General features: G+C 42.7%; 1 protein-coding gene across 16 annotated transcripts in view; it reads left to right on the top strand.

The window, feature by feature from the left end:
* The window catches only part of LOC117814816 (CUGBP Elav-like family member 2), a 29,648-nt gene that overhangs the window by 6,389 nt on the left and 8,772 nt on the right, over nucleotides 1-14,487 (top strand). For all 16 annotated transcript variants that reach the window (XR_004631635.1, XR_004631633.1, XR_004631631.1 and 13 more), the window contains exons 2-7: nucleotides 5,072-5,274; nucleotides 8,344-8,426; nucleotides 10,095-10,143; nucleotides 10,645-10,779; nucleotides 11,727-11,806; nucleotides 13,056-13,217. Coding sequence is in view for 7 of the 16 variants with exons in the window: in XM_034686346.1 (XP_034542237.1) it covers nucleotides 5,072-5,274; nucleotides 8,344-8,426; nucleotides 10,095-10,143; nucleotides 10,645-10,779; nucleotides 11,727-11,806; nucleotides 13,056-13,217 (712 nt within the window). In the remaining 9 variants the exon portion in view is untranslated. The remainder of the gene's footprint in view (nucleotides 1-5,071; nucleotides 5,275-8,343; nucleotides 8,427-10,094; nucleotides 10,144-10,644; nucleotides 10,780-11,726; nucleotides 11,807-13,055; nucleotides 13,218-14,487) is intronic.

Below are 14,487 nucleotides of genomic sequence, written 5' to 3'. Positions count from 1 at the left end.
CAGGCCATCTGTTTCCTGTCTGATTGCAACGCTCACGCTTCATATTTACTATATACTGTTACATTTAGCCAGATCCAACTCTCTGGAAGAAATGGTAAAGAAAAGGGCGGAAGCTAGGAATATTTAAACTTTAATGTTCTGATTAGGCATGATTTGACTTGCTGGGTTTTCATTCCTCAATTTTAAACTTGAGCAGCCTAGGGTTGCAAAGTGGTGGTAAATTTCTGGAAAGTTTCTGGTAAATTTCCCACTTGGAATTTGTAGGAATTTATGGGAATTAACTGGTAATTTGATGGAAAGGTATCATATCCAAGCATACATGTCTTGTTATAAGCAGACATCCATCCAAAATAATACAATTAAAACAGATTTATTTGTAAGTAGAACTTTATCAAGTGTTAAATATTTTATTGAACAATCAATTCTTTCATTGAAGAACAAAAACATGAATGTTGAGTTAAATATTACTCACCCCCCCCGACCAACACTTTCAAAAATTAACAAAAATGCAATCTCAACAAAGTCCCATTCAAAATGTTAAATGAAAACAGGAGCTCTCCCTCTAAAAAAGTCCCATTCAACATGCAAATAAAAAGTGCATGTAGGGGGCGTGGTCTCAATAGCCCTGCAGTAAACAGTGTGCTATGTGCATGTGATTGAGGAATAGCATAGATATTCAACTGTACTTACATGAAATCTGGTTGTTTTAGTCAGGATTATGCTAGAATATATTTTTTCCCCAACTATATTTAAGTTCCCTATTAAGAGCCAACCTTCAAATTAGTAAATTCCTGGTTTATTCCCGTAAATTTCCATGGAAAGTTTCCAACTTTGAAAATTCCCTGAATTTTGACACCCTAGAGCAGCCCCAGTTCTTAGTTTTCTCTGTCTGCACTCGTCCACTGTACGGTGTATGTATATATCCTGGTAGACCATTGAGATTGATACAATTTATTGCTCCAATCCTTGCGATATAAATATGACATTTTTGCAGTGATTACAACAGTTAGTCTTGTGGCAATGGCTAACCAGGCCGAGGAATGTGTTTGCAGTTGCATTCTTTGTCAGCTGTCTCTTGAGCTGTAGGGGCAATACACAGTTGCAGGGTGCTTGAGCATTCAGTGAAAATAAGATACTGTTTTCAAAGGAATTTATTTTGCTCCTTCTTTTGACACAAATCCAGTTCTTCAAGTGTCGTTTTTGCCGCTTTTCTGCAGGGAAATTTCAGCAAAGAGCCCTCAGCAAAATGGTGTCGGGAGCGCCACGGGCAAATCTGGATAAATGGTGTCACCCACCAGTGATGTGGCCTTAGCAGACATAGCCTTCGATGTGTTCCAAAGCATCACTCTGACTTGGCCCATTGTGCTGTGGAGGAACGGTGAATAGTGTTCTCCAGCAGGGGGGAACAATATGTGATTGTTCCCCTGCTGTGGTGAAGAAGCTGTAGGTTACTCTCTGTACCATCGCCAACGCGCCTCAGGAAGAGATACACCGCAAAATTCAGTCTGGTAACCAGCGATTTTTGAGAGGTTTACAGCTCTGCAGTACTGTTTTCATTCAGCTGTTGGAGCTGCTGGGAGAGGGGCACTCCTCACCCCTTGCTCGGTGGAGAGAGGCTTTTGTTTCACCGGAGCTCTTTTTTTTTTTTGTCTGTTTATCTATCATTACTCAGATGTATTGACAGCCTCCAGGAGAAGAAAAAACACTTTCTGTGGTGTGGAGTTGGATTTTAGAAGAAGAAACTGAAGTGTGATTTGTTAGCATGTCATTTAAGTCCCTCAAGGAGTTTGGTGTTTCTGCAGAACGGCTGGGCTCTATTTGTAAGAGATGGATGGCTCGGGTCCAAAGGTCTGTGTAATATTGTTCTTACATTAGTGTATCTTTTTGGCAGTCAAGATTTTACAATGCTGTCTTTACAATTGTGGGATTCTGTGTGCGCCAGAATAATATCAGGCTACACCAAGCTCCAGTTTTTGCTGTGCTTGTGGTTCTTGGCCCATCCTGACCTCTTCTGTGCTAACATTGTGTGTAATGGGGGGGGAGACTTGTTTCTTCTTAACATGGTTTCTCTGTTTCAACACTGAACGGCTGTGGTCTTAGCTTTGTTCCTGGTTTCTGGGTGGAATGCACCAATCCAACTTTCTAAGTCTCAATACCAACACCGATACCCTTTGATGGTCAATAACGATACTGGTCGGACTCAACCTGTATGTGGAGACGAGCCTGAGAATTATGTTTTGACAACATCAGGCTCTTCCAAACTTGTAAACCAAACAAAATAGATTCATATTTAAACTGTCTGAATCACTATTTATTGATAAATCTGTAAAACTAACAGGGGTAAGAATTCAGCTCTATAACTCTAAATGCAGCAGTGGATTAGTCTAGAATTAATATTCCTGCATCAAATGAGAAAAGAATAGAAAAATTAAATCATATGTCACAAAATAGTCCAAACATACAGACATGCATTTTATTTGTCAAGCAGTTCCTCGGTGGCTGTGAAAATCCATTCACTGGTGTGTGATCCATGTCCAACCAGTGTACTTTCAGACTTAAGAGTGACAATAGGCAAACGTCAGAGCTTCAGATATCGGTGGCAATCTGGTGTTGGAAAATATATTCACGTGATGGTTAACTGCACCCAGGTCACCAGTGTTTAACCCGGCGGTGGAACCCCTCGTTTTTTAATGAGTTACAGGAGTTGCTCATCCAAAACGCCGACTTGGCGAGCCTTCTTTTGTTTTCACACTTTCAAACTATCACTTGGAAATTTTGCACATTTTTTGCGATACAGCTGACAACGTTGAATTGGTTGGGCTACGCCACTCTTCCAAACAGTAGTCTTGCAAGTAGCCGCTGGAGTTGTTGGCGTACCAGGTGTGCAATACCTCAAAACAGCTTCTGTAGTTAGCTCCCTACGTACTTCGTTAGCTCTTGGTACAGGCCTACCAATGCGCTGTTGATGTAGTACCAAGTGGCAACCTCCGGTCTCAAACACTGGAAACCACATAGACACCAATGCAGCATTAATAAGCATGTTTAAAGCCATGTTCAAAAATGGCTTGGCTCTACATAGCTAATATTTCTATCAGCACACACTGTATGGGGGGTGAATTTTTTTCTAACGTGACGGTTCAGGAGATATTAAGATTACGAGTTTTTGCCCAAATAAGGACATGACTGACTTGACTCCCGGATGGGAACGCATAGCTTTTGGCTAGGAGGCTCAAAGTCCGCCTCTTTACATCACACTATGCCTGGTTCAGTTCTGCATTTCCAATATGGCTGCTGCCGTCGATTGGCTTTAAAACAACGCTCAGGAACAGATGGGTGACGTCACGGATACTACGTCCATATTTTATACAGTCTGTGTGTAGTACGCACACTTGGCTCTGGTAACCACAAAATAGCCCAGAAAAGCGTTGAATAGAACTGCCCCGAGGATCAGTCCTTAATCACTGAAACACGATCCAGCTTTTTGAGTCGATATCTGACCGATACCTGATACCAGAACAGGAGTGGTGCACCCCAAGTTTCCAGCATCTCAACCCCTGTCAGGAAGTGTTTGTGTGCCTGATTTCTCTGAGTGAGAGAGACAGAAGTGCTGTAGTCGTAGCTACACTGATGGATATTGATCCTCTGTCCCTGAGGCTTGTCTCAGAAGAAATGGCACGATTTAGTATTTCACACTCCATCATCACCTCACTACTCGCACCACCCACGAGGTGGCTTGATTTGTTGTTTGCTTTGCAATTCCGAGTCGTCCATTATTGTAAACAAGCTGTTGTGTTAGCATCTACTTCAGTGTGTAAATGTGTAGAGTTCCACTCCAAAGGATTTAATGCTCTTGAACCATTTAGTTTATTGGTAGAAATTTATATATTTAACTTGTTAAAGCATATTGCTATCATGATCAGTGACTGATGCAAAGTCTAGCCCATGTAATTTAACGTAGTCTTACATCAGAATGTTTCATCACATCTCAGACATCCTACCTTAACTTTCACTATGACTGTTTCTATTAGCAGCAACCGTCAACTCTATTTATTTAGAAGTGTTGCATCATCCATTTTAAAGTAATCAGGTTTTTAAAAGGTAATTTAGATCTTTATCGCTGTTCTGATTTATTACTCAAACTATTCATTCTGTTGACTCATTTGTTAAATGCTTAAGTACAACATCATGTTTTTGTCAATGCTACAAATCCAAGCACAACGAATCACTAAACCATTGATTGTGTTTGGCATGTCAGCCACCTCCCTCAACGATATGTCGTTGTTCTTGGAGGCAGATACAGGGTAAATGTTTGCTGCAAGAATTTGAAACCCCCCGTCACTGACAGACACTTGTGGCCTGAACATATGTTAGCAGCCAAAGACAGGTTTCTCATGCAAATGATTATTCTTGGTATTACACGTGAAGGCAAAACAATGCATTGTATTAAAGTCAAATAAAGGGTTACACAGAGCAGATAAAAAAAGAACAAAATGAAACAAACATTTCACAACTCCTTTTGCAACCTGGAAAATGTCAATGTGTTTTTTTACTATCTGTTGATGTCTTAACTCCTGATGTTTCTTCGTTGAAAAGCAAATAGTCCTGACTCTTTCTGGAGCATAACTGGTTGAGTGTGTCGTATAACCTCTTCATGTAACTAACTCAGTCTGCTGTTTGCACCCTCTGACAGACAGATGTCACAAAGCATTACATGTTTTTAGATCCACTAGATCTACTTTTTTATTTGATAACCCTTCTGATGTAAGATCTTCTCATAGAGGACTGTTCAGTTTTTGCTTCAAATAAAATTAAACCTTCATTTCACATTTTAGACATTTAAAAACTCATTAGTTATCCACATTGATAACATTTGTTTCTCCAATGCCATGCTACTGACCTCCACCTTAGATAAGATATTGTGTCACATCCAAAGCTATGTCACATTGTTTTTCATTTCTAGAGTCATGTTATTATTATCCCTGTTGGTCATATGACAGCCAGTTAAAACCAAACCATTATAATTTAGTGAAGTATTCTCATGAGACTTGTTCTTCTTTTTTTCCCCTTCTAGCAACGGCAACGGAAACGGCAGCAAGATGAACGGGTCACTGGAACATCTAGACCAGCCAGACCCGGACTCCATCAAGATGTTTGTGGGACAGATCCCGCGCTCCTGGTCAGAAACAGAACTAAAAGAGCTTTTTGAGCCCTTTGGAGCCGTGCACCAGATCAACATCCTCCGTGATCGCACCCAGAATCCCCCTCAGAGCAAAGGTACGTCCACCAAAGCTGACGAATGCAGGACATGTGGTTGATTTTAGTTACAGTCTTGAGTCATCAGTCGATTAGTCAGGATTTAATGCATTAGGAAGTTACTTCACGCAGTTACTCATCTCTTAGAGGTGATCAATGTGGAAGTAGGCGTATGATATTTCAGGGTCTTATAACTTGTCATGGAACATCCCTTACATTTCCTTTCATAGAGTAAATCTTTGTGTCATTTAAATCACTAATTTAGAGATTTGATTGCTTATTCACAAATACAGTCTTAATAAATTAACATTGTAAAATATTTGTCAAGGATTTTGGAAGAGAAACACAATCATGTATGGTTCTGCTTGGCTCTAAGTGGTCGAGCACAAAACACAGAAACCTAATATTGTAACATCCACCTTCACATTTCAGCACACTCCCCTGAGATGTTGCACAACATTACATGTCTGCACATCAACTGCAGCTGTTCATCCTAACAGATGAGCTGATTGACTCCTTTTGTTTCAGGGTTGAATTGTTTTTCTTCGTAACCCTACTCTATGGAATTACTTTTATTTTATTTTACCATTCGGGCTTAAAAGCAGCATAGTACAAAGGAAATGTTACTCGACTGCAATTTTCCATTAAGACATCTATCGATGCGCTCAATTTAGAAACGGTGCTCGAGTTTACCGATTCAGTTTAGGCTGCAATTAGCGGAGACGGTGAAGTGGAAGCCTGCTGTCTGCAGAGAGCTGCAAAGTGCCACTGGAAGTGCTCAGTCTCCCGTAACTAACTGCAGGTGAATAAAGTAAACGACATTTTCCCCGGTGTTACTGTCTAGGTTTTACAATGTCACCCAAAATGTTCAATTTCCTTGATGGTTGGATGACTCACTGTGGTTAAAGGCGCTAATCCACTCAGGGGGTTTTAATGGGTTAGGACTCTGTTTGACGCTGGACTTTGTGTCCATATGAAAATTGTTTTGTGCTACCAGTGCTTTAATTGACACACGAAGCCGGACCACGCTGTCACAAGCTAATTGGCTGGGCTGCGGCCAACCCTCACCTGTAGTTTTAGGGGTGTGTTGAGAACCCTTTCCAGTGTTTGGGCCCATAAGAAGCTGTGCTTCTGATGTCGTCTGTAAAATCACCCGTGGAGAGGATCTGAGAGACTGTTGCCGGGTTGTTCAGTCTTGTAAATATGTTATTGTACCCATTTAGGGCAGCCAATCCTTATTTTTTTGCCCCCCTCCCCCAGCCCAAATGAAGGATGTGCTGACAACAATGCTGCTACTTTGAGACAGACATGTTGCCTATCCCCTTTTTTTCTGTCATCCATTCAAATGTCAGTTTTTCAGTTAAACAAAGAAAACAATGTGATTATTCTGTATTGTCTTGTCAAGTGAGATTTAGTCTAAAAACGGTTGCCTTGTAACTGGTTAGCTTCATCTTCATGCAGTATGCCAAAGGGAAACCGTTTATGCTTAGATTTAGATTTCACATCAGTTCCCAGCACTTCTCATTTACCTGTGCCTACTGGCCAAAGAGCCTTTTTTGCATTTGGCCCTAATGAAACACATCCTGTTACCACGACAGACCTCGATCCACCTGGTGTTTTAAAAAAAGATGTACACATCAAACGATACCCAGTGCTGAGTCTGTTTGAAGGTATACCAGTAAATCTCCAGGGTGCTTCTTATGCACTGGGTATATAAATATACAGCCTGCACTATGCAGTTCTCTGTTCGAGGCTGGAGAGTTCAAAGCCTCCCTTTTAGAGATGAACCCTCCCCTGTTCTATGTGGAGTGTCAGCTGTGATAGCCTATTGACATGTTAATGCAATGTTAATGTATTCTAATAGATAATCTGGCCTGATCACAGCAGTCTTAGTTTCACTCAGCTCGTGTGAGGTGAATTTGTTGCAGCATCACCAACATCCATCAGTCCTCCTCCCAGTAGTCGTACTTTCACAGGGTAAAAAGGTAACGGTTTATGTTGCAGCATGAAGGCCTGGTGAAGTCTGCCTTTGCCTTTTGTTTATTTGCACGAGAGCTAATGAAAAGCATGCCTCTTTCTTTTGTTTGATTTGTCCCTGGAAGTGCTGTTATCCCATTCCACTTTGGTTGTTTACTTTGCCAGGGATCCATTGAGGAGCCATCAGATTTGCTTTTTTTTTTCTTGTTTTTTTTTTTAGGTCACATCCACTGCAGGTCATGAAAAAATCATCTGATAACTATCACGCCTCTCTGGATGGTTTATTTAGCCCCAGTAAATCGGAGGCAGGGCTAAGCAGCAGAGAAAGGGAGCTCAGCTGGTTTTGAGAGAGAGAAGAGAGCAGCTCGATGCATATTAGAGTTCAACAGCCCTCCCCACGGCCTGGGAGCTCCAGTAACAGCATAATACACACTATGTAGGTCAGAGACGCTGCAGTGCTCCACTTCCCCAGCCCAGTGAAACTGACAGGCTGGAACGCCACTGGCGGTCTGCTGGGACGGAAGGATGAGAGGCTTTTTTTTTTTTCCTCCTCCCCCTCCTCCGCTCTTCTTTTCTTCAACCCCCCCTCCCCCACCACCACCTCCCTCCTCCCATGATTCCATTTCCTTGCTCCCACTCCTGCTCCCTCTTGTGTATTTGTGCTGGTTTCATGCCTCCTGTATGTATCTTTCTGTGTGATTCAGATTCTTATGTAACGCGGCGCTGCTCTCTCTGATGTGTTGGTACAGTGCCCCGGCATGCCTGGGCTCTGTTGACCTGCGGACAGCGCATCACTGCCCCCCTGACAGTTATCAAACCCTGTGGTCATCTCGATGTCACACAACAGCCCTCAACTATCTTAATACTCTCATGTCCTCGCTGCAAGCTCCTACACAAGCTGCGTGTACCATGGTGCTAAGAATATCCTGTCACATGTTACTGTTATCATATGCAGAGAACATAGCCCCATCCATTTAGCCTCTTCCTGCTCTGCAGCAGTGGTTGGATTACATTAACTGACTGTATGCACTGCGTTTTTTAATGCTGTTTTTGTCTCCTCTCCCCCCCTCCCCTCCCCCCGCCCATTCTTTGTCCCTGTTTTTCTCTCTGTAGGATGCTGTTTTGTAACTTTTTATACAAGAAAAGCTGCACTGGAGGCCCAGAATGCACTGCACAACATAAAGACCTTAAGTGGGGTGAGTAAGCGCAGTATGGGCTGCTTTTAGCTGCTTGAGCCCCTCTACATCCCCGGTGCAGACTGTGAGCTGTGTGCCGGCCGATAATGAGCTCTCGGCTCACTGAACTGCATGTCTTGCCTGAAAAATATCTCTGCCCCCACTATGCACTAACACTACACTGAGGGCTGCCCCTGAACCCTCAACACACTGAACCGATAGGCCAGCTGACCTTTCACACATACATGCAGGTATCAGGTAAATTGTGCTTTGACCAGGCGGCAGGTTATTCTCTCAGGCACAGAAACCCTATTTTCACAAAGTGGCACAAGTTATTAATGCTTGTCTTTATGAATCATTGATGCACTTCTACATTTTATGTCCCAAAGTTGGATGTAAAAAAAGGAGCAAGTTCAAGACATTTTACCGTGCAGTGTGTGGTTTCCTAATTCCTCACCTGATTTATCCCAGGAGATTAAAGCCCAGTCAACTGGAATAAATGCAATTGCTCATTAAACCTCTACAAATCTTCCCAGCCTATACAGAGCTCCAAATGACTCTTCCTTCCAATCAATTAAATCAATACCAAACAACTCCTGCAGTCGATTAAATCAATAGCCTAGTCTATTGAAAAAGGAGCTGTTGTCAGTGAGGTTACAGGTAAATATTGAACCGTGTTGATAAATGAATGTATCAGGTGGAGTATACAGTCGTAGCTCTCTTCTGCAGAGGACTATCCATCAGGCAGACATTTCAAATAGTGTGTGGTCTAACAGCTCAGCTCTCCAATCCCAATCCCCCAGTCATACTGTTACTGGCATTGACTGCAGGTGACTGAGTTCTGTTTGCGTGACAGTAGAAAAAAAGCTTGTTTCCCTGTTCCAGTTTTCTCTCCCTTCTGTGCCTCGCTCTCCTTGGTCGGCAGCGCTAGCCAGTGCCCATACTGAGCGGGCCATCTGTCTGCTTGTCTTTAGTGCTTGTCAAAAACAAACCCACCACTTTTCATAAGTACAGACTGCTCAGGCGTTTCACGGGCTACGTTTTTTTCCTTCTCTTTTTAAAGAGTGTGACAGGTACATAGTGCATTGAAACATTGTACATTTACATTGAGATTAATGAAACGTATCCCAAAGCAGTTGTTCTGCATCCCTTCTCACACAATAAACACGGAGAAGGAATGATCATCATGTACAGAGATTTTGGTCTGACTCAGATGAGGGTTTTCATCACTCCCACCTCGGTCTACGTGTGATGTTTTGTTCAACACGGGGTTAAAGAAATGTATTATCTCAGATAAAACAAAAAAACTGACTCACTTTTGAGAGATACAGACCTGGCGTGCCTGTCACTCGTTTCGTAAAAATTGAACTAAAGACGATGAGCGATGTTGACGGGGAGAATCTATAGATTCAATCACAAGCAGACAGTAAAGCTAGAAGTGAAATGGAATCCTGGAGAATTTGATCCCTGCCATCAACTCATAGACACTTCCTCCTGAACCTGGCTGTGGTGAGCGATGATTGTTTCAGAGTGAGGGAACATAACGAGGGGCAGAGAGAGTGATCTGAAGATGGTGATTGAGTACAAAGATTTGAAACACTTGTGATGAGAGATAACAAGGCCAAGCACCTGCATTGTTGAAAATCTACACCTGTGTTGTGTTAACCATTTGTGCATGCTTTATTTCAGATGCATCATCCTATCCAGATGAAACCCGCTGACAGTGAGAAAACAAGTGGTAAGTGGTCTTATGTGAAATGCAGGGTGACGGAGATACAAAGATGACGTTGGTGTAGGAATATATGAAGCGCAAGATTTTGCCTAGACAAAGCCCTAAAAACATGAGGGGGCTGTATTGTAGGTCTGTTAAATGCAAAAAAGGAGGCCTGAGAGGGACTTATTCCAGGCAATGCACAGCAATACACAATTTTCTATATAGAGTCAGGGGTTAGGAGGATTAAGGGCTTTAAAAGGCACCAAGGGGAGAGGAGTACAGCAGGTATAGAGGATCTGGAGGACAGCACAAATGGATGATATAGTCGTCGTCTAGAGAAGCTGACAGTCAGGCAAACAAAGCTGCTAGTTGCAAAGATTTGTGCAAGAGACTGGCACCTTAAGTGAGAGGCAGTAAGAAAAGAAGAGCTGTATGATATAACACTTGATTTAACTGCCCCTTTTTTAAAGCTGAATAATTGTTCGGAGTCGACTGAATAGCTGTTCTCTTCTCTTCCACGTGCAGCTGTAGAGGACAGAAAACTCTTCATCGGAATGGTTTCAAAGAAATACGGCGAGAACGAGATCCGAATGATGTTCTCGTCTTTCGGACAGATCGAAGAGTGCCGAATCCTCCGGGGACCAGATGGTCAGAGCAGAGGTAGGTGTTTCTCTCCGCACAGGCAGAGTGTTCTCGGCCTCACAGCCTGCCGCCTTCAGCATAGCTCGAGTACATATATTCTCATGGAGGATTCACACAGGCCCCTCCCTACTTCTTCACATCAACCCCCTCCGCCCCCAAATCAAGTGCTATTCACCTCTAGTGGCACCCATTCCATCCCCATAGTCTTTTTTTTTTTTTTCCTCCGTCACTGTTACACTCAGCCTCCGCATCTCACAGTGAAGGGCCACCTCACTCGCTGTCCGGCACAATGGCCCGTCGCCTTGGCAACCATTGGCTGCCGGTGTTTCGTGGGCTCAGCTGGCAGGCGGCTCGGCTCAGTTCAGCTTCTCCTTTACCGCCTCCTTCATCACACTCGACAAAGGCTGGAATTAGCCTGTCGTTGCATCTCCTACATACCTCTCTACTGCATAAAGCCTCAGACAGCAGGCAGCACGAGGCTCTCGTGTTGATGTATGTGATTAAACCTTATAGCAGAGATCGTTGCCCATAAAATTCTGCTTTTTTTTTTTCAAGTAAAGGTACGCGATGTAACCACAATTTGAAACGGAGCGTAATACCCCTTTGATGTTTTCAGATCTTACATATTTTAGCAGATCAAAGCCTTTCAGCGTGTATTTGTGTGCATTTTCTGTGTATATAATCACATTGACTGTTTCACCACGTAGTTGAGCCTCTTTGGGTGGCAATTTAATCCGTCGATCACTGTGCTCATGTGACACGTGTTACTGTTCTCCTTGTTGTGTTCTTTCTCTGTGTGCTAACCAGTGAGGGTGGTTCTGTGTGCTTGGGAGTTGCCATTTTCTGTACTGTAATGTGTTTTTTTGGGGTTCATAACGAGTTGTCCAAACCTTTTGTCTTGTTTTGTTTCTTCTTGTCCCTCCCTCCTCCCCCCTTCCCCCTCTCCTATTGTTCCCCCCCTACAGGCTGTGCGTTTGTCACATTTGCTACCAGGGCAATGGCACAGAATGCAATCAAAACCATGCATCACTCTCAGACTATGGAGGTACTGTACCCCTTAGCACCTATTTCTCATTTTCCCCCCTTCCCCTCTCATACATTCTGCTGCCCCCTTGTGTTGAAAAGATGGAGAACCTGCCCAAGCAGATGGCATCCATTCATCAAAGAGCATGAGCCATTTCCAAAGCAACTCTTGCCAATTACAAAATTACATCGTTGCCTGCAAAATAATTGAATAAAATTGAAACATGGCTTCTCATATAGCTACTGAATCTGGAGCTAACGGGACACAACAAGCTCCTGTCGTCTCATATTTGGGCTGAACTAAATAAGTCTCTTTTATTGATGATAATCATGTTTTGGAGCCTAGTCACCACAGTCTGCCATTATCAATCTATGTTTTGGACCACATGAAAAAGAGTCCACTTTATCAAATATAGGTTAACAATGAATTAACCCAGACTGGAGCAGAGAGCTATCCTGAGAGATTTCTACAAAAAACTGGGTCCATGTCATTGTGTAGCCAATGGAGTCTTAGTGTAAGTGGAGCAGCAGTAATTTGACAGCGAGCAGGTCAGAGGCTCCCCAGTGAAGCATCAGACCAAGTCTAATTAGCAGCCCATCCAAACATAACACTGGTCCTACCAGTATAAACGCAGGCCCCTGTGGTGGTGCCACCTATTTACCCTTACGTCACAACCTCCAAAATCCTCAGCTGCCAAGGGAGGTGCTGCTGGTGCAGAAGCCATTTTCCCTGTCCAGCCTGGTCCCTGTCTGGCTCTCTACTCTCAAAGGATTTTTGCACCGCATGCCTTGTGTCAGTGCGTCTGTCTGGACAATATGTGACTGTTTGTGAGATTGTGTTTGTGTGCGTGTGTTGTGTGTTTGTGTGTGTGTGTATGAAATAATGCATTTTTTTCTTGTATTCGTCTGCTGACATATCTTCATTTGAATGTCATGTTTTAAGTGTTGTCTCCATCTGTTGTCTGCTTGTCTGTGGACTCCATTCAGCTCCTCAGAGTGCTAAACAGATTCACTGTCTGCAGCATTATCCTATGCCCCTCTCTGGAATGGCCTGGCTCAGCTATGCATGGCAGATGTCCTCTGTGTTAGCTTTGATATGAATGCAACAGGAACAACGAAAAAATGTCTTGAGGCGTAGATGATACCCCCCCCCCCTTTAAAAAAAAAAACAAACTCCTAGCGATGACTGTGTCCTTGTATTGGCAGATAAACTTTGAATTCCTCACTGTTTCTGAATTGTTCTGACGTCTCTGACCTCTTCGCTGCTCCAGGGTTGTTCCTCACCTTTGGTGGTGAAGTTTGCAGACACACAGAGAGATAAGGAGCAGCGGCGCCTGCAGCAGCAGCTAGTACAGCAGATTCAGCAGCTCAACAGCGCCTCCTCCTGGGGAAACCTGGCTGGCCTTGGGACCCTCACACCGCAGTACCTGGCAGTAAGTGTTTCTCAAACATGCAAGTTGTATTCAAAGTTCAGCCTTATCTAGAAGTGTAAGTAAGGTTATGTATATAGCACTTTACACAGACAAACACAAAAGGCTTTACATCAACAGAATACACAGACATGAAAGAAGATCAAATAGAGAGGCACAAAGAGCCACATGATAAAATTATGCACAACCAAAAACACGGACTTAGCTTGATATTTGAACCATGATTTCCCATTCAGGTTTTATACAAAAGCTACAGAATTTTACACTTGATCATCAGAATACAATTCAACTGATTAACTTTAGTGTTTGGACACCATTCAAAATTTTATCAGTTTCTTTTACTTTGGAGCATTAGCACTAAAAAACTTAACATTACCAGAGACCTAAAATACAAGGGACTGCAAAACCAAAGATGAGTATCATAATCCAGAAGAATGGAAAAAAGCAAGCTAGAATCAGTTTATTAACAAAATTAAGTTATCAATCTTTATTTGTATAGCGTCAATTCGCAACAAACGTTATCTCAAGATGATTTTACAAACATAGGAGGTCTAGACTCTGTCAAATTATGAACAGAGACCCAACTCCAAGACAGGATAAGACTCGGTCTTACTCCACCTTAATCCATCATGATCATTGCACGTCACAATATTTAGCTAGTTACAGTGGCGAGGAAAAACGTCCTTTTACCAGGCAGAAACCTCAGGCAGAACCAGACTCATGTTAGACAGCCATCTGCCTCGACCGAGTTGGGTCTGATTTTGTGTGGATAGTTGGGTAGATGAGGTTGATACATGTTTATCTATGAGGATGTACTTTGGTGTGGTGAATTGTTTTTGTCTTGGTGTTGGAGTCAGAGTACAAGCAGAAAATATGAAACCATCACACGGGACCGGTTTCTATCTCTTAACTTGTGCCAGTAACTGTTATGTGTAGAAAAGCAGCAGCCATTTAATTTACAGTACAAAAAGCCTGTTAGCACTGGAAAAGTAATGGGAGCTCTTATTGACATATCAAAAAGATAAACTTAATGTAAGCTTGATACATTTAAAAAGTGTTATGAATTCAAATGAATCAAGTTTTAAAATGTAATATAATTTGATACAGCACAGCACTCAGACCTGAACTTTGAAGCTATTCTCTCAGCTTGAACCAAGAATACAATGACTCAGGGACTCTGCCTCAGGGACAGTAGCATGTGACTTGCATGTGCTGATCTGATTCTGAGCCAATAAGCAAAGGGACTTAAATACAGACACTGAGTCTGTTGATC

The sequence above is a fragment of the Notolabrus celidotus genome, chromosome 6, assembly GCF_009762535.1.
Source record: "Notolabrus celidotus isolate fNotCel1 chromosome 6, fNotCel1.pri, whole genome shotgun sequence".
NCBI lineage: Eukaryota > Metazoa > Chordata > Actinopteri > Labriformes > Labridae > Notolabrus > Notolabrus celidotus.
Note: the sequence above shows the minus strand (reverse complement) of the source record. Positions and strands in the feature narration are given on the sequence as shown.